Source organism: Mustela putorius, unplaced genomic scaffold (assembly GCF_011764305.1).
Source record: "Mustela putorius furo isolate JIRA1106 unplaced genomic scaffold, ASM1176430v1.1 tig00003858_pilon_pilon_pilon, whole genome shotgun sequence".
Taxonomy (NCBI): domain Eukaryota; kingdom Metazoa; phylum Chordata; class Mammalia; order Carnivora; family Mustelidae; genus Mustela; species Mustela putorius.
Genome location: NW_025422010.1, coordinates 19,503,567 through 19,524,229, shown reverse-complemented (window position 1 = coordinate 19,524,229; position 20,663 = coordinate 19,503,567). Strand labels below are relative to the sequence as shown.

Here is a 20,663-nt window from a genome sequence, read left to right as displayed (position 1 = left end):
ACAGGTGTTGAACTGCAAAGGATTTGGTCACTGGGAAGGTGCTTCTTACCTTTTTTAGTGAAAATGAAATTAGGGGCCACTGTTTTCAGATCTCAATTCATCTTCTGTATGGTGACTACCCTATCCCCTCAAAATAAGAAACACAGTTTTACTCTTTTTTTCACAGTCTGTTCGATTTGTCTTCTTGGAGTTAGAGCGCGTTGGTTGCAAGGATCCCGTCACCGGTTGTTATCCCTGCACTGCCCTTTCTCCCGCGCAGGGGATTTTCACCTGGGAAAACAAATGCTTTTCTTCAGGTGAGAGTCAGAGTGTTCTCATGACGTTGGGCCCTGTGTTCTTACAAACCCTCACCTTACAAATCGTACTGTGAGCATCGGTGACATTACTGTCCCAAATTGCCAAGTGTTTGTGACATTCAGAGCCTCGTCTCTCTGTATGCCCTTAAAAGGTTAGGATTTGGGAGGGAAGGTGTCACCTTTCATTAGAGTAGGCTTTATTGGTTTTGTCTTTTTTTTTTTTTTTTTTTTTTAAAGATCTTATTTATTTGAGAGAGAGAGAGCCAGAGCACCAGCAGGGGGAGTCGGAGAGGGAGAAGCAGACTCCCCACTGAGCAGGGAGCCTGATGTGGGGCTCAATCCCAGGACCCTGAGATCATGACCCAAGCTGAAGGCAGACGTCTCACCGACTGAGCCACCCAAACACCCCTCGGTTTTATCTTCCATGGATGGCTAGAATGCTCGAGAAATTAGAAAAGGAGTTCACTCCAGGGAACTGTGGGACTAGGTGTCGTCTTCTGTCCCCCACAGCTGAGGCTATAGTCTGTAGTACATACTTCTTCATGAAAGTATTTCCCGCCCCCCACCCGGTATTGGAGTTGAGCTACAGCTGCGTGAGCCACTGGGATCTCCTTAAGTCCTGGTGTATCTTCTGTGAGGTCAGTAATGGTTATTCTTCTTTTTCTCGACTTGTACTGGGGCGGTTGACTGTTCGCTCTACAGATTATGTAAGGCCTACCTCGGTTTCCATACTCATGCTTCTTAGGGGTTTTTTGTTTTTCCTGACAGTTTTTTTCAAGTTGCTCTGTTGGAACATGTTACATTCAGCAGAGATTTGTAGAGTGAGGAGACAGTAGAGAAGACAGACTGGTAGCCCAGCTATGGATCAGAATTCCCCTCTAGCAGTGTCACCTTGGAAAGATTATTTCACCTCCATATGTATCAGTTTTCTTCTCTGTAAAATGGGAATCATGTAGATGTTACAGGGATTGTATGAAATAATGTGTGTTGAGTATTTTACATTGGCTAGGTATAGTATTACTTGAAAAGAATGAGCTTTTCCTTCACAGATGGAGAAATGTTGGATGTGTTGTTTGCATTTTGGGTTCAGCTACACTTTCAGAGCTGCTGATATGGGTTGAGAGCCTTCGCTTCCCAGTTTGTTCCATTTTGCTACTCTAGTGTCAAGAGAGATCTAAAATGACCAGATCCAAGTGACACCCTAGGTTTCAAAGTGCTTTTTTCAATTTTTCAAAGAATTCAGAGAATCTAAGTTACCATGGAAGTTCTACACAGTTGTTGATTAAAAAATATAAAGAAGAAAGAAAAAAAGAAAAGAAAGAAAGATATCAGCCATGGCATGAAATAAAGATTGTTGACGGAGTGTTCAAGAGAGAAACGGCGGCTTTCAGCCTGGACTAGTTGGTGGTAAGGGAATGGGGCATTGAGACAGAAGTGGTATCAAATCTCATGTGGAACCACACACGCACCAGAGCTGCCAAAACTGTAGAGACTGACAATACCGAGTGTTGGCGAGGACAAAGAATAGCATTTCTGGCTTAGAAAACACTACAGCTAAACGAGGTTCCACTCCGGGCAAGTACCCGAGAGAAACGAAGGCGGATACACACGCGTACATTACCTCTCATCTCCCTGTAATCCCTGTGTTTTGTCTGTAACCACTGTCTTTTTAAGCTTCTTGAAAATTCTCACTGGAATAAGTCAGGGAATGAATAAAATCTCCCATCCCCTTTAAAAAAATTTTTTAAGTGAGAGACTAAAATTTAATCCCTGAGAAATACTTTGTAGATGATTTCTTTTTTTCTTATGGAGGGGAAAGCTCAAATCCAGAGAGGGGAACTGGCCCATCTGAGGTCCATCAGGGAGTCTGGAACCCCCAGGACCCCTAGGACACTGGTGGCCCGGCTCTCCCACAGACACGGGCATGAGAGCGATGCTCACGAGATTGAATCGGAGGGCAGGCCCACCTCTGGCGTCTGATCACACCGTGTGCCCAGTCATCCTGGAACCAGCTGCCCACTGTCCTTAAGGGATAGAATCCATATGGGACTTTTCTCAGTACCTTGCTAGGAAAGAGGGGTTCCCACTACTGTTTTGTTTTCTGTCTCCCAGTTTTCTCTCAGCGTTAACGATGGGCTGCCACTCACCTCGTGTGGTGCTCCCCAGTTGAGACCCAGTGGCTTGGACTTTGCTCACTTGTTGGTCTTGTTCCTTGTACCTAGAAGTCCCTTTCCCAGCTTCCTCACTGGGTAGTACTTATTTGTTCAAGATTAACATGGGCATCATCTTGATGGAGAGCTTATTCTCGTAATATCCAGAATACACCTGTAATCTCAACACTTAACACGTTCCATGGAAACGACTTGCTTGGTGGCCTCTAGAAGCAGTGAGCCGGCACAGGGCGCTGTGAGGGCAGGTGCTGGCCTATCGTGTTCTCCTCTCTGGTGCCTGGTGAAATGCGAGGTGCGTGTCATTTGGCCTCTGCTTCATTCTAGCCATAGCTCAAAGCCCTTTTCCCTTTTTCTTCTAATTCGGTAAAAGCTTCTTCTGAAACAGTTAGTCATTGTTGTTGTTTTCTTTTAACTTTCACTTTTTAAAAACTCTCCAAAAGAGCAAGGAATAATGTCTTAGCTTGTGCTGCCATTACAAAATACCACAGACTGGGCGGCTGGAGCAACAGACATTTTTTCCTCTCAGTTCTAGAGGCTGCAAGTCTATGGGGAAGCTGCTGGCAGGGCTGGTGTCTGGAGGGAGCTCTCTCCTTGGGTGGCAGATGGCTGCCTTCTAGCTGTTCACATGGCAGAGAGAGAAGAAGAGAGAGAGCTCTTTGGTCTCTTCTTACAAGGTCACAAAGCACATCGTGGGGACCCCCCCCCCATGACCCCATCTAACCCCAGTTGCCTTCCAAAGGTGCCATCTCCCTGTACCATCACATTGGACATTAGGGCTTCAACATATGAACTGGGGACGGGGGTAGGGGGTGGGGGGGGGGTGGGAGGGGCACAGGGGTGTCCACAGCAGAAGACTCACTGACATTTTGCAGAGTGCACCGAACTGTAGAGCAAGAGCTGAAAGCCTTCATGGTTTGTGTAAATCCCTCAAGCAGAACTGAGCGGTCGGGGTGAAGCTCTCACAAGCGTGCTCAGGAGTTCTCACCCCCAGATCGTGCAGAACCCACTGTGACCAGACCTGGAGAAGGCACAGCCCGTGATGTCATGGCCTCACTTCTCCCACCTGTTATTTCTCCAGAAATTGTTGGGATTAAGGAAAGAGGCAGGTTTAAAGCAGCAAAAGGGTTTTTACCAAATGAGCACTATGTTTCCTTAAACACTGCCAGGAGGTCTGGATGTATATCTTTTGGCAAAGCTGTTCTTTTCCCTCCATTATTACTCAGGATAACAATGGCATGAATTGAACTTCTATCAAAAGGAGATGAAATGGCTAGGCTCAGGCACGTAGTAAGCTAAACACAGCCATAACTTAATAAGTCATGAGTGTGTTACTCTGCCTAACCAGTGAAGGGGACAGCCATGAATAAAAAACTCATTAGATTAAGTGGTAACAGCAAAACAATGGCAACTGGACATGGTAGACATCCAGTTCTTTTTCTTTCTTCATTTGGAAGCAGGATTGACTCCTTTGAAATAAATAAGTACCCAGGTTTCTTGGAAAAAAGGGAGACCTTAAAATATTATGGATGCGTTTCTTTGTTTTTCTTCTGAAAAAAGCTTAGACCTAGAGACAATGCTCAAATATGGGAATTCGTTAAAACACCAGCGCATTAAAGGTCTTTTAAAAAGTTAAAAAAGAAAAAAAGGAGGAAAAAAATCTTCAGGCCTTGGAGTAAATATAACTGTGGTCCTTTTATTTAAAAGCTCCTTTGAGCTGAAATTTATTTCATTTTTAAAAATAAACTGCAGAGATTATATCTATCCTTTGAGTGAATTGAAACAACTCAGAAAATTAAACACCTTAGCCACATGCCCTTCCTTTCCAGAAGCACAGAACCCTGTTTAGCTTGGGAGACTGATAGAACTTTTCAGTCAGCAGGACAAAATTTTAAAAATCACTTTGGCAGAAACCAATCATTTTTTGAAAGTAAGCCTGTCAGTAGATGAGGACATTTACTGAATACAATGGAATGGAGAAAGTTGAGAAAAAGTATCAGAATGAAGACTCTATTGGCTTTACAGCAGGCGGTCTTTGAATGGAGTTTGAGAGAAAGGTAGGGTAATCCCAAATTCCCTGTTCATCTCAACAACTGGATGTTTTAAGGATGACAGCAGTATTTTGCTCTTTATACTGCTTGGCAAAGAAGCAGTACTTGGCATCTTTATAGCCTTTTTCCTTAAAAAACGTAGTATATGATAGAAAATCAGACTGGTTGGGTATTTTAGGATGAGCTGAAGTGGAATGCCCACAGAGAGAGAAAGAAAAGGAAGACGCCCTCCAGAGGTACCGGGAAACACCATATTAGTGTCCATGTCAGTATGGCTGCTGGAGAAATGTGAACACTGAAGAGAAAAATCTGACACCCAGCCACCCAGAAGCTAACACCTGCACAACTGTGCCAGGAAGTTGCAAGTCCAAGAGAAAAAATATCCAAAGGTCTTGAAGTTATAAGCAAAGGTTGGAATGTTCAGAGTTTTGATACTTAAACCCTACTACCCGCTCCTCTTCCCTTCTTGGGTGTAGACTAAGAGAATACAGGGACAAGCAATAGTAGGCAAGTGGGAAACAAAGTTGAGCTGAAAATGTCAAGAGAGTTGAAATGTTGAAAATCTTTAGAATTAAGGCTTTCTTCTCCTGCTAGGAATCATGGCTTCCTCCCCATCCTCCATTCCACCCCCAACAGGTGGAGACAGAGACTCCAGGGAACTTTACTACGTGGATTCAGGGGAAGAGAGAAACCATTTAGAGTCTAGGTTTTGTTTGTAAAGCACCAGAATCCCATTAACTAGTATAATGAGCCTTGGTAAACGTACAGCAAGATGAGGAAGTCTTTCCATCAGAGTGGATTTGGATGAGAGTGAATGGCCAGGAGGCAGATGAGTTTCCTCTCCCATGGGCAGAGGGAATCATGAGGAAGAACCTGAATGTTGCTCTCACCACCAGCTGCCTCATTAATCCCCATCAGTTGCATCATACCTGAAACTGTCTGAGAGAAAGAGAAAGAGATTATGTCTTTGAGAAAGTCCTGTTGCCCCAGGCTGGTAAAATATTTATATAGATACATATATAAAATATATTTATATATAATATAATATATATTACATATATATAATATACATAGTCCTAGACTATGATAAAAGAAAAAAGGTAATTAAAATTATAATGTTGAGTTCATAAGATTGGCATTGATTGGGAAGATGTTCAGAACAAATCAAGTAAAGCCCCCCTTTCACCTTGTCTTACCATGACATTTAAGGAGGTTCTAGGGAAATAGTGGTTAGCCAGACCTAGTTTGAAAGCAGTAGCTTAACCTTTCTCTGGATCTCAGTTTTATAATCTATATAGTAATCTATAATTATCTCCTATAACAAGTGGAAACCTTTTACTTCAGAGTACAGTGTGGTACGTTGTGACAGGTCAACATTCAACTGAAGCAACTAGGGGGAAAAGCAATTAAATTGCAAAAATTGTATTTTTAAAGAAATCAGAAGGGGCCTAGGTGGCTTAGTCATTTAAGCGTCTGACTCTTGATCTCAGCTCAGGTCTTGATCTCAGGGTCATGAATTTAAGTCCTGTGTTGGGTTCCATGCCAGGTGTGGAGCCTACTTAAAAAAAAGAAAGAAAAGAAAAAGAAAAAGAGCAAGGAAAAGAAAAAAAGAAAAATCAGAGACTGGTGAAAGCACTGAGAACCACATAAATAATTTCCAGAGAAGGAAGGACCCTTCCTATGTATACTGAGTAATACAAGGTCTTTTCTTTAAGGTGGTTGGGGGTGAGAGGAACTTGCTGATTTTGGGTGGGGACTAAGGATCTGGCTAGCCCAAGAAGAGCAGACAGGACACAGTGTAGCAGGATTAGTGAGGCATAAAGGGTGGAAAAGAAAAGAGAGAACAGGGTGCCTAGGTGGCCCAGTGGGTTAAGCCTCTGCCTTGGGCTCAGGTAATTATTTCAGGGATTTGGTATTGAGCCCTGCATCAGGCTGTCTGCTCAGCGGGGAGCCTGCTTCCCACTCTCTCTTTGCTTACAGCTCTTCCTACTTGTGATCTCTCTGTCAAATAAATAAATAAAATCTTTTTTTAAAAAAATGGAGAGAACAGAAGAAAGCATGAGAGACATGGAAATTGTCAAAAAATTCAAAGTATGTGTCACTGGAGTTCTAGAAGAGAGAGATCGAGCAGACACAGTATTTGAAGGGGTAATGACTGAGAAGTTTCCATAACTGCCAAAAGATACCAATCAGAGCCTCAAGAAGCTCACCGAACCCCAAACAAAAAATACAAAGAAAACCATACTTAATGCATATCCTAGTCAAACTGTTGAAAACCAGAGGTGAAGGGAAAATCTTAAAATCAACCAGAGAAAAAAACACATTACCTTAAAATAAGTGACATTTCCCCTGATACTAGGAATGCCAACAGACGATGGAATAACATCTTTAAAGTGCCAGAATTTACGGGAGAGACAAGTAATCTTAGTAGTCCTGTTCCTCTCTTCCTGTTAAAGAACTGATCATCAAGCTGTTCAAAATTACTGAGTGTATTTGGGGATTTACTGTGTGGAGTTTTCTAGACCCTTACTAAATGTATGTTCTTATTTGATCTCCAAAACTTTTCTAAAATCGCATTTATTGATTTATTTTTTTAAGTAATCTCTGTGCCCAGCATGAGGCCTGCACTCAACGACCCTAAGATCAAGAGTGGCATGCTTGGGGTACCTGGGTGGCTCAGACAGTTAAGCATCTGCCTTCTGCTTGGGTCCTGATCTCGGGGTTCTGGGATCGATCCCCAAGTTGGGGTCTCTGTTCAGCAGGGATTCTGCTTCTTCCTTCCTCCCTCTCTCAAATAAATTAAAAAAAAAAAAAAAAAAAAAAAAGGTTGCATGCTTTACCAACTGAAACACCCAGGTGCCCCATAAAATCACATTTAAAACTCATTATGGATCAAGGAGAGTAGTACATAATTTGGATAGACCATGTTCTAAAGTAAAATATAAATATTTGAAGGTAAAATAAATAAAAGAGTCTATAAGAAGGAAACCACAGGGGCACCTGGGTGGCTCAGTGGGTTAAAGCCTCTACCTTCAGCTCAGGTCAGGATCCAAGGGTCCTGGGATCGAGCCCCGCATCAGGCTCTCTGCTCAGCGGGGAGCTTGCTTCCTTCTCTCTCTGCCTGCCTCTTCCCCTACTTGTGATCTCTGTCTGTGAAATAAATAAATAAAATCTTAAAAAAAAAAAGAAAAAACAACCCATGATAAATTACATATCTGATAAGGGACTTGTGTCTAGAATATAGAAAGAACTCTTCTCAATCAATAGTAAAAAGACAGATTGCTCAATTTAAAAGGAGGCAAAAGATCCCAATAGACAATTCTTCAGAGAAGACACAGAATAAGCCCCATGGAAAGATACCGAATATCAATAGCCCTCAGGGAAATGCAAATATAACCACAAGGAGATACCACTTTATACCCACTAGGATGGCTATTAAAAAAAAAATAAGATCAAGCATGTGATTGGACTCGTGATTTCAGCTCAAGTCATGATCTCATGGGTTGTGGGATCAAGCCTCACGTCAGGCTCCTCACTCAGCATGGAGTCTCCTTGAGATTCTCTCTCTCTCTTTCTGCCCCTGCCCTCTGCCCACTCGCTTGCTCACACGCACACATGCTCTCTCTCTCAAATAAATAAATAATAATAAATATTTTAAAAAATAAAAGTTGGCTACCTCCGGCCCCCCTCCCCCCAAAAAAGATCAAGCTTGCGAAGAAATGGGAATCCTCACACTCTGCTGGGGGAATGTAAGATGGTGCAATAAATGACCATTACAGTGATGATGGTGATAATGGTGATGGGGTGATGATGTCTTGGTTATCAGGTTCTGGCCTGTTCATCAGTGTTCCAGAGCGGTTCTGTGAATGGTGGCAGTTTTGTGGATACTTTTACTCAACCTAATGATATGTCAATGACCGGGGATTCAACCATACCTTCCTGTGAAATTTCTAGGGTTTTTTTTTTTTTTTTTAAGATTTTATTTATTTATTTGACAGAGATCACAAGTAGGCAGAGAGACAGGCAAGAGAGAGGAGGAAGCAGGCTCCCTGCTGAGCAGAGAGCCCGATGCCGGGCTTGATTGCAGAACTCCAGGATCATAATGTGAGCCAAAGGCAAAGGTTTTAACCCACTGAGCCATCCAGGTACCCCAGGGGGATCTGTTTTTTAAGATTTTATTTATTTATTTCAGAGAGAGAGCATGCACGAGCTGGGTGAGTGGTGGAGGGAGAGAGGGAGAAGCAGACTCCCCGCTGAGCAGGGAGCCCAATGTGGAGCTCGATCCCAGGGCCCCGAGATTGTCACTTGAGCCAAAGGCAGATATTTAATGGACAGAGTCACTCAGGTGCCCAAGATATTCCAATTTGATTGATACTGGGCAGGACTTTAGTTTTTGTCTTTTGGGTGTTTTGAGAGGAGACTCTGATGTGTAACTGGGGGCATTGAGAGCTGCTGAGTCAGGTTCACGCCCAGGGTTCAGCAGAACTACCGCGGAGGGCTAGTTACCACTGGGGTGCACTGTGAGGGTCCGTATAGGTGGCAGACCAGGCTGTTAGTCCCAGCTCTTCCCTTTTGTGACTCTGTGCTTTGAGCAATGTAACCTCTAAGAGCTTCAGTTTTTTCACCTGTAAAATGGGACCAAGCACCCTCCTGTGTAGGGATGTTGGGGGAGCATATGAGCTCATACATGTAACACTACAGAGTAAACATCTGGCACATTTTTGGTCCTCTTTAAATTGTGGTCACTTTCTTCCTTTCCCTTCGCCAAACTAGATGGTCATGTCGCATCTTTCCTAATTCCGCTCTTCCTCTGTAAAATGTAGGAGTTCATTCAAAGTCACCCAGAGGTTTTCTAGGTTTAAAATTTATCCTTCCTTCATATACCCTTCATCTCCTATTGTCCCTCATCTATGTTCTCTGTCCCATGGTGCTTAGGGGAAACGTTGGTCTCCTGATACCTGCCAGAGTAAGGACTCATTGTGTCCCTGAACGAGGACATACCAAACTATGAATAGCCACGCCCAGAATTTAGCTGGCGTTGTCTGTCACTAATAAATAACTACACTGATCATGATAAGAAATCAGAGGATTAATGGTGAGGGTTAAATTGAATGTTTTTAAATTGCCAAATAGAGTTCTCAGCCTTAGCTGTGGTTTGTGTCTGGTGGACTTGGAATAGTTCCTCGGGTCCTCAGCGATAAAGAGATAATCTGCTCTTGGTTTATAAATTTTTATTGTTTTACTCTTTACCCTAAAAAGGCCTATTAGTAACATCCATAGGTGAGTCTACAGCACAGACAGACTCCAAGACACTCTGACATATGCCTCCTGTTCTGTGGCCTGGGAAGGAGTTGCAGCCTGCCCTGCCTTGAGGATGCGGCCTGCCAAGCCCTTCCATATCCGCTGGACAGAGTAGTTCTTGAGATAGTGCTGGAGTAGGAGGGGGTAGAGCAGAGCTCCTCTTATGTGAATATGAAAGCAGTCACCTGGCTGTCTGTTCAAATGTAGATGTTGTTCCATAGGTCTGGGGTGGGGCCCCATATTCTGCAGGCTCCCAGGTGGTGTTGATGGCAGGGACATGCAAGACATCTGTTCTTCTGTCTGCCCAGCACATTCCCTCCTTCCTCCAGGGAAATGTGCCTCTTCCTTCATTCCAACCATGAAGTTCAAGGATGAACGTCCACATTCTTCCATTACTCTGGCCACTGCCCCCTCCCCCCTCTCCCCGCCCCTCCCAGCATGGTCAGTTGGTCCAAGAGATAATCAGAATCTTTCCTGACATTTTGGACTTGAAATATTTTTGAACTTGAAACATTTTTGGACTTGAAACTTGAAACTCAGAGGGAGCCAACCATGAATCCTCCCTGCGGAGGGGAGGAGGAGATGAGCCGAGAGGGTCTCTGCTGTTCTCCAGTCTGGCTTCCAACTGCCCCTAATGTATGAAAAGGGGTTTAAGAAGAAACAAGATTGTGACTTGCCAGCTTCAATGACTAGTGTGGTTCTAGAAAGTGTATCAGCCACTGACTGCATGTGGGTCTCTGTCGGTAGATACTGAACATACAAAGAGGGACAACAGACGTCCTGCTTGGGGAGATCACACATTTCCGTAGTTTGGCACTGCCTCTGGAAGAGGTGCCTGATCCACCCAGATGTGTGGCTGGGGTGGCGGGCTCAGGTTCATAAAAGTTTTCTAGGGGCGCCTGGGTGACTCAGTCAGTTAAGCGTCCGACTCTTGATCTCAGATCAGGATCTCGGGGTCCTGGGATGGAGCCCTGTGCCAGCTCCGTGCTCAGCGGGAGTCTGCCCGAGGAGTCTCTCTCCCTCTCCCTCAAACCCTGTCCCCCTCACATTTGCGCACACTATCCCGCTCTCTAAAATAAATAAATAAATATATTTTAAAGCTGTACAAGTTTTCTAGAAGTGGATTTTCACAAAGTGAGCAGGAATGGTAGGGGGAGGCCACTTGTGTGAAGTTCCAGGCAGAGGGACTTTGCTGAGCAAATGAGATGGTATAAAACCGCGTTAGAGACACTACAGCGCGTTTAAGTGAGGGACGTGGGCTGTCGCTGAAATAGCGACAGTGCAGAGTCTTTTCTCTGTGTTGTAGTCGGTCCCTTTCTTCTTCAGGCATCTGTGTCTCAACAATAACCACAAAGCAGTAACAAACAACAAGCCCAACTCTCCAACCACTCCCCCACCCCCCACCGCCAATGCACAACTGTCCGGTTCCCACCACCCACCACTCCCCTTTCTCCTTCCCTCGGACAAACAGAAAATGTGTCTTAGGATCGGAATGAATGTTTAAAAAACAAGCCTGATCTGCTTTAAATACCAAAATCTGCTTCAATAACACAGAGGTTGTGACATCCGCTGACAAAGCCAGGAAGTTCAAAGGCCCGCTGCCCGGCACGACGCACCGAGCTCTGCTGTTGTTGGCCTCCCTCAGCCCGAGGCTGGTCCTGGTGTTTGTTGTTCAGATCTGTGTGTGCGACGGAGACATTCCTCAGACCGCAGGACTCTTTCTTCTGGGGGAAAAATTTGTATTTTTAAACTTGCTTTCGGAAAGCAAGAACAACAGTCGCCAGGCAGGGCTGCTACTGAAGTCTCTTGAAGGGCAAGTTCCAAGAGGAACTCGAAGTCGATTTCTTAAGCACATTTTAGCCATTTTAACAGCTTAAAAAAAAAAAAAAAAAAAGTTCACGCATTCACTAACATTTGTCACCGGAACTTTTTCATCATCTGACGCTGGAACTCCATCCCTGTTCACACCGACTCCCACTCCCAATTCCCCACAATCCCTGGAAACTTCCATTCTACTTTCTGTCTCTATGAACGTGATGACTCTAGGTACCTGATGAAAGTAGAATCCTACACTATTTGTCTTTCTGTATCTGGTTTATTTCACCCACTGTCATGTCTTTCAGGTCCATCTGTGTTGCAGCATGGGTCCGATTTGCCTTCTTTGCAAAGGCTGAGTAATTGTGTATGCAACACATTTTGCTTCTCCATTCATCCATTGATGGATACTTGGGTTGCTTCCAGATTTGGGCTAATGTGAATAATGCTGCTATGAACACGGGTTTGCAAATATCTGTTTGAATCCCTGCTTTTGGTGGATTTTTCCAAAACCCAGAAGAAGCCATATGGACGGGTGCTTGGCCGGCTCAGTCAATAGAACATGTGACTCTTGATCTCAGGGTTTTAAGTTCAAGCCCCACGTTGGGTGTAGCAATTACTTGAAAGACAAAGTCTTAAAAAAAAAGCTTCATGGAGCTGGTGGGGGCCCTTTCTTGAGTTTCTGGCTGTGAGGGAAGGCTGACCTGGGAGACAAAGTTTGGTTCTATTCCTCACTGCTGAGGGTCCCAGGCCCCTGGAGCCTCCATCGATAGGTCACAGTTTCCCCCAGCTGTGATCTTGGAGAGTCCCTTCTACTTCTCAGGTCCTGCCCCTAAGTGACCACGTGTAGGACACTTGGCACCCAGCCATGACCCCTTAGCTACTCCTGGCTTCTGTTTGTTCCACGGTAGAACTAGAAGTGGATTGGACCCTTGACATGAACAGGTGTTATCATTCCGAATTTTGAGTATTCTTCCTCTTTGATGAGGCATGAATTTGAACCTCACACCTGGTGAGGTTGGAGTACAAGTCACTTAGTGGGCAAGTCGGGCTAGCCCCCTGCCCAGAGTCTACCTCTCCGTCAGGCACCATTGGCTGCTACTCATCCCATCTTCAGCAGTGACTTTTTTTTTTTTTTTTTTAGATTTTATTTATTTATTTGACAGAGAGAGATCACAAGCAGGCAGAGAGGCAGGCAGAGAGAGAGGAAGGGAAGCAGGCCCCCTGCTGAGCAGAGAGCCCGATGCGGGACTTGATCCCAGGACCCTGAGATCATGATCTGAGCCGAAGGTAGTGGCTTAACCCACTGAGCCACCCAGGCGCCCCTTCAGCAGTGACTTTTGTGAAGTGGTAGAACTTTGGTGAGTCTGTGTGTGTGTGTGTGTGTGTGAGAGAGAGAGAGAGAGAGAGAGAGAAAATGCCTTCCATGGTAACTGCTAGGGCTGGCAGAGGAAACGAAAGTAGAGAAGGCTCAGAAACCAACGGTTCTACTGAAGAGATCTCAGAGTAGTCCATTGAAGTTTGCCGTAGCTCCGTAGGGTAGACAACTTCACCGTACAGTCGTTACAGAAATAAGACACACCTGTTGTGACATTTTAGTGGGTGTCTCAGCCAGCCGAAAATGTGCTCCTTGAGAGATGAAACTTTAGAGAAGTCTGAAAAAGTGCCCCAGGAGAAAGACAGGAGACTGAACAAACATTTCCAGGAAGCAGCCCGTGGCAGAGGCTCTGGTGTGGCTACCCAACCCATCTGAGTTTCAAGTAAGAGCCGGTTTGGAAGTTTTAAGATGTGTTTTTCTTGGCAAAAGGTTCAGTGAATGGGAATAAGCAGGCTGGTTGTCTGTCTCCTGGGCAGACGGGATTCCTCCCGAGCTAGAGAGGTACATGGAGGAAAGGAGGCGCGGTCCCAGGCTGTGTGGACTCCCTGTAGGAGGTGGTGGCCTCGCATACCAGAGGGAAAGCCGTGTGAGAGACACTCTGAGAATAAGGGACGGAGCCCACCGGAGAAGTCCATGAAGAGCTGGTGGAAAGGGGCGAAGGGCCTGAAGATGATGGTGAAGGATGAGGAAAGGCCAATTGGACCTTTACAAATGTAGGGAGGTGTTCTGTTAGCGCCAAGCTGCCAGCATCACAGCCGTCCATCAGTAGGACAGAGCCTGTTTCAGCCGTTCTAAGAAATCCCCATTGGCTCCGTCCCAGGAAACATCCGAGAAGTGGCAAAAGTAAAGTGGGATTAACAAGCTGAGCTTTGGTTAAGACTAAGGAAGGGGGGGAAAAAAAAGAAAAGAAAGAGAAAAGGACAGTAAAAGTAAGATGAAAAGGGAAGGTAATAAAAGTGAGCACCAAGGAGAAAAAATAGTATTTTTTTCCAAATAGTGAAATGTTCATGAGTTGGAAAATCTAGAAGAAACACATTTTTGGAGAAAGGGAAAATGACAAGCTTGAAACAGGGAGAAAGAGAAGATTTGGTTAGGACGTTGGCCACTAAGGCCAGCCGCAACTAGAAGGCCCAAGTCCAAGGTGTTCAAGTCAGAGGTAACATCCAAAGTCAAGAGCGCCTTGTTTGGAAAACAAGCGCCTTGTTTCCAAAACCAGACAGCTGCATGGCAAGCTAATAAAATTTTAGGCGCCCTTCAGTTAGGACCATAGGTGCAAAGGTCCTAAGCATAACGTTAAGTGAAACGAAGGGAGGGTAGAACAGCTGCCATTCAGCCTGCTGTTGAACATACCTGCCCTCCTCCCCCCAGCTCTTTGACCAATCTTTACCCTCTTGTTCCTTGGGTTCTGCTTTGCGGCTGTCTCGCTGACCTGGTCGCCACTTCATTTTTGTTCCTGAAGCCAATACAGGTCTGTTTCGTTGTCAGGGTTTTTTGCCGAAAATCCACGAAAGAAGCAAACAGAGAGGGACCTCAAGTGGGTAAATTACACAGGTTCTAAAACCTCTCAGAGTTTCTGTACCAGAGGTTCCTGGTTTAAATTTCCAGACTTCTTCTTGAGATGGTAGGTGAATGAGGATGAGACTCCTGTAACCATACTCCTTCCTTAGGGCTTCCTGCTTGCTGCCTGGTTCACAGTTTGGAGATCAGAAGAGGCCTCTAGGACAGCATGATAGTTTTTCACATTTCTCAGGGTGTCTGGCCTGAGGGACCCATCCCATGACAACCTTCTTCTTCTTCTTCTTTTTTTTTTTTTTAAAGATTGTATTTATTTATTTGAGAGAGAGAGAATGAGCACATGAGCAGGGGGAGGAGCAGAAGGAGAGGGAGAGGCAGGTTTGCTGCTAAGCAAGGAGCCTGCAGTGGGGCTCGATCCCAGGATCCTGAGATCATGACCTGAGTCGAAGGCAGACGCTTACCTGACTGAGCCACCCAGGTGCCCTGACAACCTGCTTCTGCTTCTCATTGCAAGAAAGCAGGTCCTTAGGCTCACCTTCCTGATGAAAGCTGTCTTGCACTTCAGAATACAGAATTCTAGGGCGGTGGGGGGGAATACATCTTTTCCTGAGTAGGCATTCCAAGTGGTGACCAAGTTGGGTCTTTGGTTCACACATACTCTCTGTGCCAACTGTTCAGTGATACTGTGGGAGTGGGAGTCCCATTACTGCCATTCCTAAGAGACTTTTCTATCATTTCCAGCTCTGAGAGATGTGGGGGTAACCTCTACTCTCTCTTTTGGCTTCTAGGTATTTGCAAATAATTTTTTAAGTTTTTTTTTTTTTTTTTTTTTTTTTAGTACTCTGCACCCAATGCAGAACTCGAACTCATGACCCAGGGATCAAGAGTCACACACTCCTCCAACTGAGCCAGCCAGGCATCCCTGCAAATAACAAATTAATGATTTAATTTTTCCTCCCCAGGAAGCACTTGGTTTCTTAGAATTTGTATCATGGGCCAGAAAGATGGGGGCATTGGGACAGGGGAGAGATGGTGCTGTGGGCAAAGGCAGGGTGATGGCTAAGTTCTTATGTGGAGGATGTGGGAACAGACAGACGAGCACAACTGGACGTGGGCATTATTTCTGCACACTGAGACAAGATGCAAATGCATGTTTTACTATCCCCCTGCCCTGCAGAGAGATGGGTGAGATGTTGGCCGGGTGCCTCCATTTTGAAGAGCTGGGAAGTTAAATGTTTCTTTGAAGATTCTCACCTCCCAAATAGATGAGGACTTAGCATTTTCTCCACCAAACACTTAGCTCAGAGGGAGCCCGAAATACAGTGACCTAGCAAGTGTGTGGGGGAAAGGACGTGAAGTAGAAACGGGTGATGTCTGGGATCTGAACCAACATGAACTCAGCTTGGAAACAAGGACTCTGGAGGAGGTTACCCAAGTCCTGCTGCTCTGATGGCCTTTCGTTGAAATTATTCCTGCAGGTGCTCACAGCTGGCTCTTCGGTATTGCTATTTGATATGATCCTGACCAGTGCGACAGTGGGATGGTAAGTCTTCTGCACAGAGAAAGGAAAAGCAAATTCATTGTTTGGGGTTTCTTTCTTTCTTTCTTTTTTTAAAGATTTTATTTATTTATTTGAGAGAGGGACAGTGAGAGAGAGCATGGGAGGGCAGAAGGTCAGAGGGAGAAGCAGACTGCCCCTGGAGCCAGGAGCCCGATGAGGGACTCAATCCCGGGACTCCGGGATCATGACCCGAGCTGAAAGCAGTCGCTTAACCAACTGAGCCACCCAGGTACCCCATTATTTGGGTTTCATCAGGTTATTAATTTTTTTCTCTTCAATGTTGAAGAAAGGGCGTTTGGGGTCTATATTTTATTGACCTGTAAGTACACATCCGAGGAGTACCCATGTCATGAACATGCAACTTGATGAATTTTCACAAACTGATTATCCCAAACCTACTACAGCCGGCATCCAGAATCAAGAAACAGAGCTTCACCCGCAGACCTTTCGGCCACTCAGCCACACAAGCATAAACCCTACTGGTGATCCACTAACTTTATATATATTATGTGATTTTTCCAGGATTTTACAGCTGCTATGATTGACAAGGATTCAAAACCAGACTTGTGTGTGTCCAGGGTCCCATAACCTTTGTGTACCTCCTTAGGACTGACTTAGCAAACGCCAAGGACTTACCAGCAGTGTAGGTAGTGTCTAGGTACAAGTGGTCATAAGGGATGTGTTAAAGAAACTGGCCTTTATGGTCCTCTTCTCACCAGTATGACCATCTGTGAGAGCTTCTAGATAATTTGACAGCAACACCGAAGGAGCATTACCCAGGACAAGACAGCTCTATTTCTTGTTCAAGGGCTGACATAGTGAACTAAGAATGTCCAGGGAAGTGATCATGGGACAAAGATCTCACTGTCTTGGATTTTTTAATACTATAAACTATAATTACGTCAGTTTGCTGAAAACATTTATTGAGTGACTGCTGTATGCAAAATAAGACATTCAGCCCTCCAAGAGGGGAAGGGGCAGGGAAATCATAAAGATAATTTGTGGGATTAGATGGTCATGGTCTGAAGGCACAGCAGATGTGAGGTCTGCAGGAAGGAGAGAGGTTGGGCCATCAGGAGGGCTATGGAACTGGCTTGAGTAGGACCTTATGCAGAACAGAGAGGCTTAATGAGGCTGTGGGAGGAAGAAGATTTGGGCCCTCTGGCCCTAGGAAGACAGAGAAGGGTAGAGAGGCAGGAGCAGCCAATGGTGCGAGTTAGTGATTTGGAACCAGAGCTGGGGCTGTGGGGCAGGAAGCTCACCCTCTGCTCCCTCCTTCTTCCCCTACACCTGTCCTTCCAGGAAGGCATGACCCCTGCAGTAGGCAGGATGTCCAGAAACCCAGCTGCCAAGATATCCTTGAGACTGTTCCCCAACTGTCTGTATCTTCACCTTCATGGTGGAATTCTAGATTCTTGACGGTGGTTTTCTTTCCCACAAGTGAGCCTCCAACAACTCTCTTTTGTACAGAATTTCAGAATGAACTTTAAAAACCCAGGTGTGGAACTAAGTGTGAGAACTAGCGGAGTGAGGTGGCTCTCCAGCAGGGAGGAAATGCTCAGGCCGAGTATCACAGCAGTTGTCTGGAAGGGGCCAAGTCTCCAGGCTCTTTCACATCCTGTGAGCTTTATGGGATGCCCTGAACAAAACGGAAAGAAAGGCTGTGTGTACCCAAATCAAGGAAACAGCATGTGCGATTATTGCAAAAGGAACCTTGACTTTGGAATTTCCTGATTTTTGAGAACTCTTGCGTTTAAGGATGGTGTGTTTTCAGCCTCTAAGAATTTTCCAACCACAAAGTGAACCACCAGAAGAGGAGTGTCAGACCGTATTTCAGACTTCCTGTCTTTCGTACAGAGCCAGTCCGTGCTAGCCATACAGTGGCAAGCTCACGCCGAGACCGGCTGACCAGCTCTCAGAGCTGGGGCCTCAGGCAGAGCTGCCTTCTGGCTTGTGGGAGCTGATCAGAAATCCCAAAGAGCAGGGACTGCAGAACTGTTTTGTTGGGACCCACTGTGTTTGCCTATATCATTGTTTCTTGTTTTTTGGTTTGCAAATTTTTAAATCAGTCAAGGTGAGAAATCAGGTGACTTCCTCATAAGGGTCCGCATTTCCAGATTCTTCCGAAAATGGGGACCAGCAACTACATTGGGCATGTACTTCCACATGGCACCCATTGCTGGAATAGGTAGAGACTGCCCCCTTCCGTGGGCATGGATGCTGGAAGTCAGCACAGCCTCCCCCACCCAGGTTGGCTGAGACCTGAGGACCCTGTGTCAGCTACATCCTGACCTCCATTTGCTCCTATATTCATTCATTTCACAAAAAAATGCTTGGTGGGCTCTGAGGCTACTGACATGGTCTGGGGCCCCAGCGAGGTCACCATCCAGGGAATGAGTGCACAATGCGTCATTATCTACCTTCTGGGGGGCAGCAGCAGCTTAGCTGCACAGAGCCACTCATCATCTAACGTAGGGTTTTTCAGGGCACCTGGGGGGCTCAGTCATTAAGCGTCTGCCTTCGGCTCAGGTCATGATCCCAGGGTCCTGGGTTCAAGCCTCACATCGGGTTCCCTTCCCAGCGGGGGGAGGCTGCTTCTCCTTCTGCTCCTCACCCTGCTAGTGCTCGCACTCTCTCTCTCTCTCTCTCTCTCTCTCAAATAAAGAAATAAAAATCTTTAAAATAAAATAAAGTAGGGTTTTTCACCTCAGCACTGTTTACATTTTGGGTGAGATAATTCACTCTAGGGGGTTGTCTTGTGCCTTGTAGGGTTTTGGCTCTGAACCTGAGCCCTTCCCCCACGGGATGCCAAGCACTTTCTGTAGGCATCACCCAGTGTCCCCTTGGGAGCAGAACAGCCCCAGCTGGAATCATGGATCTAAAGATTTGTGGTGATTAGTGGAGAAAATGCCATTCAGAATTTCAGCAAGATCTTAGAAACCTGCTGATCGCCTAAATTAGAGACTTGGTCGGCTTAGGTCAGGTCCTCGGCAGCCCCTCCCACACTCCCCTCGCACAGCCGGGTCAGCCCCACCGTGCTGAGAGCTGGGTGTGCACGCGCCATCTGGCTGCAGCTGTGAGCTCCTCCAGCAGGGAAGCCTAGCCAGGCACCTGTGCACCTCTCTGCCTCATCGCAAGAGCTGAATAAATGAGTGGCCAGCCTTTCAACTACTGTACGAAAGAAAAATTATAAACCGAAGTACCAATGCTGGTCAACTTTTAAAGGCTTTTCTTAAAAGCAACTGTTCTTGTCCAGAGAAGTATCTTGTTTTTAATGACAAAAACAATCTATTGCAAGCCGTGCATTTAAATATCCAGATTAATATTTAATTATTCACTTTTAATTAATGGAGTTTTATGGTATATGGTGTATATGTCTAAAATTTTAACAGAGGGGATCGAACACATACGAAAGAAAAAATTCTAAACTGTGAGCAGTGTCCCTCTTAAGTAGAAATAGTTATGGGTGCCCCTTCTTTGAGTTCTTTTTAGACGAGGAGAGACTCTCTTATAGTTTAGGTACACGAAGAGAAAACAAATAACCAAAACACAACCTCTTTTTCCTGAGGACTCTGCGATCATTTCTCGCCTTTGCCAATCATTCACGGAGCCCGCCATTGAGCACGGGTTAGTGCTCGATCTTAGCACAAGCCGCACTAACACCAGCAGGCTTTAGAAAGTGTTCTCATACCATCTTTGAATAATGATGTCTTATGCCTTTCAGTTTAGGACACTGCGCAGAGACTGCCCAAGCCCCTTTATAGAGAGAGTGAATTTAGGGGTGAAGGAAGTACTCTCCCCAACACACCCCAGAATGCAGCTAGGGTCACAGTGACTGAATTTTTTTTTTTTAAGATTTTATTTATTCATTTGACAGACAGAGATCACAAGCAGGCAGAGAGGCAAGCAGAGAGAGAGGAGGAAGCAGGCTCCCCGCTGAGCAGAGAGCCCGACGTGGGGCTCGATCCCAGCACCCTGGGATCATGACCTGAGCCAAAGGCAGAGGCTTAACCCACTGAACCACCAGGCGCCCCCACAGTGACTGAAATTTATCAGTTTTCCACTTGAGTTAAAAACTCCAAAATGCTAAGCAAGGCCTTCTAAGTAACTATCACTCATTACCTCTCAACACAGAGTAATTGAGCAGATTATGAATTGTCCTTCAGGAGGTCTCCAAGGGAATGGGAGATTAGGCAGATACCTTTTGGTGAGGAAGAGAGAGAAAGCCAAAATCGTTTGGAATATAGATGGGAGAAGGGGGAACAAGGATAGGAATTCATTGTCCTTCATTGGGAAAATACGGGAGCTCCAGCCGGAAAAGTAACAGTTTCTGGGCCCCCATCTCATTGGGTCAGTAAGTGCTTGAATAAGCACAGTAATGAGTGTGAAACCGAGCCAGGGCCTCTTTGGGTGGGGGGACAAAGAAAGACTGGGGAGGAACTGAAAATCCGCTCCCCCCTCGGAAGAGAAGCTGGTGCTGAGTATTTCTGGCGGTGCGCTCTCCAGTCTGGTGTGTATGCCTTAGTTGCATGAAGTGTGTTCACTTCAGGAATGATAATGATGGGGATTACAAGATTT

The 20,663-nt window shown here is 45.5% G+C and overlaps 1 protein-coding gene across 5 annotated transcripts in view; it reads left to right on the top strand.

Moving 5' to 3' along the window:
* The window catches only part of TMEM241 (transmembrane protein 241), a 111,070-nt gene that overhangs the window by 86,949 nt on the left and 3,458 nt on the right, over positions 1 to 20,663 (top strand). The window contains exon 14 of one of the 5 annotated variants that reach the window (XM_013051457.2): positions 16,003 to 16,067. The exons of 3 other annotated variants lie outside the window; for them this stretch is intronic. In XM_013051457.2, coding sequence (XP_012906911.1) covers positions 16,003 to 16,067 — 65 coding nt within the window. Of the gene's footprint in view, positions 1 to 166; positions 386 to 16,002; positions 16,068 to 20,663 lie in introns of those variants that run through there. One more of the 5 variants, XM_013051454.2, reaches the window with a different exon arrangement.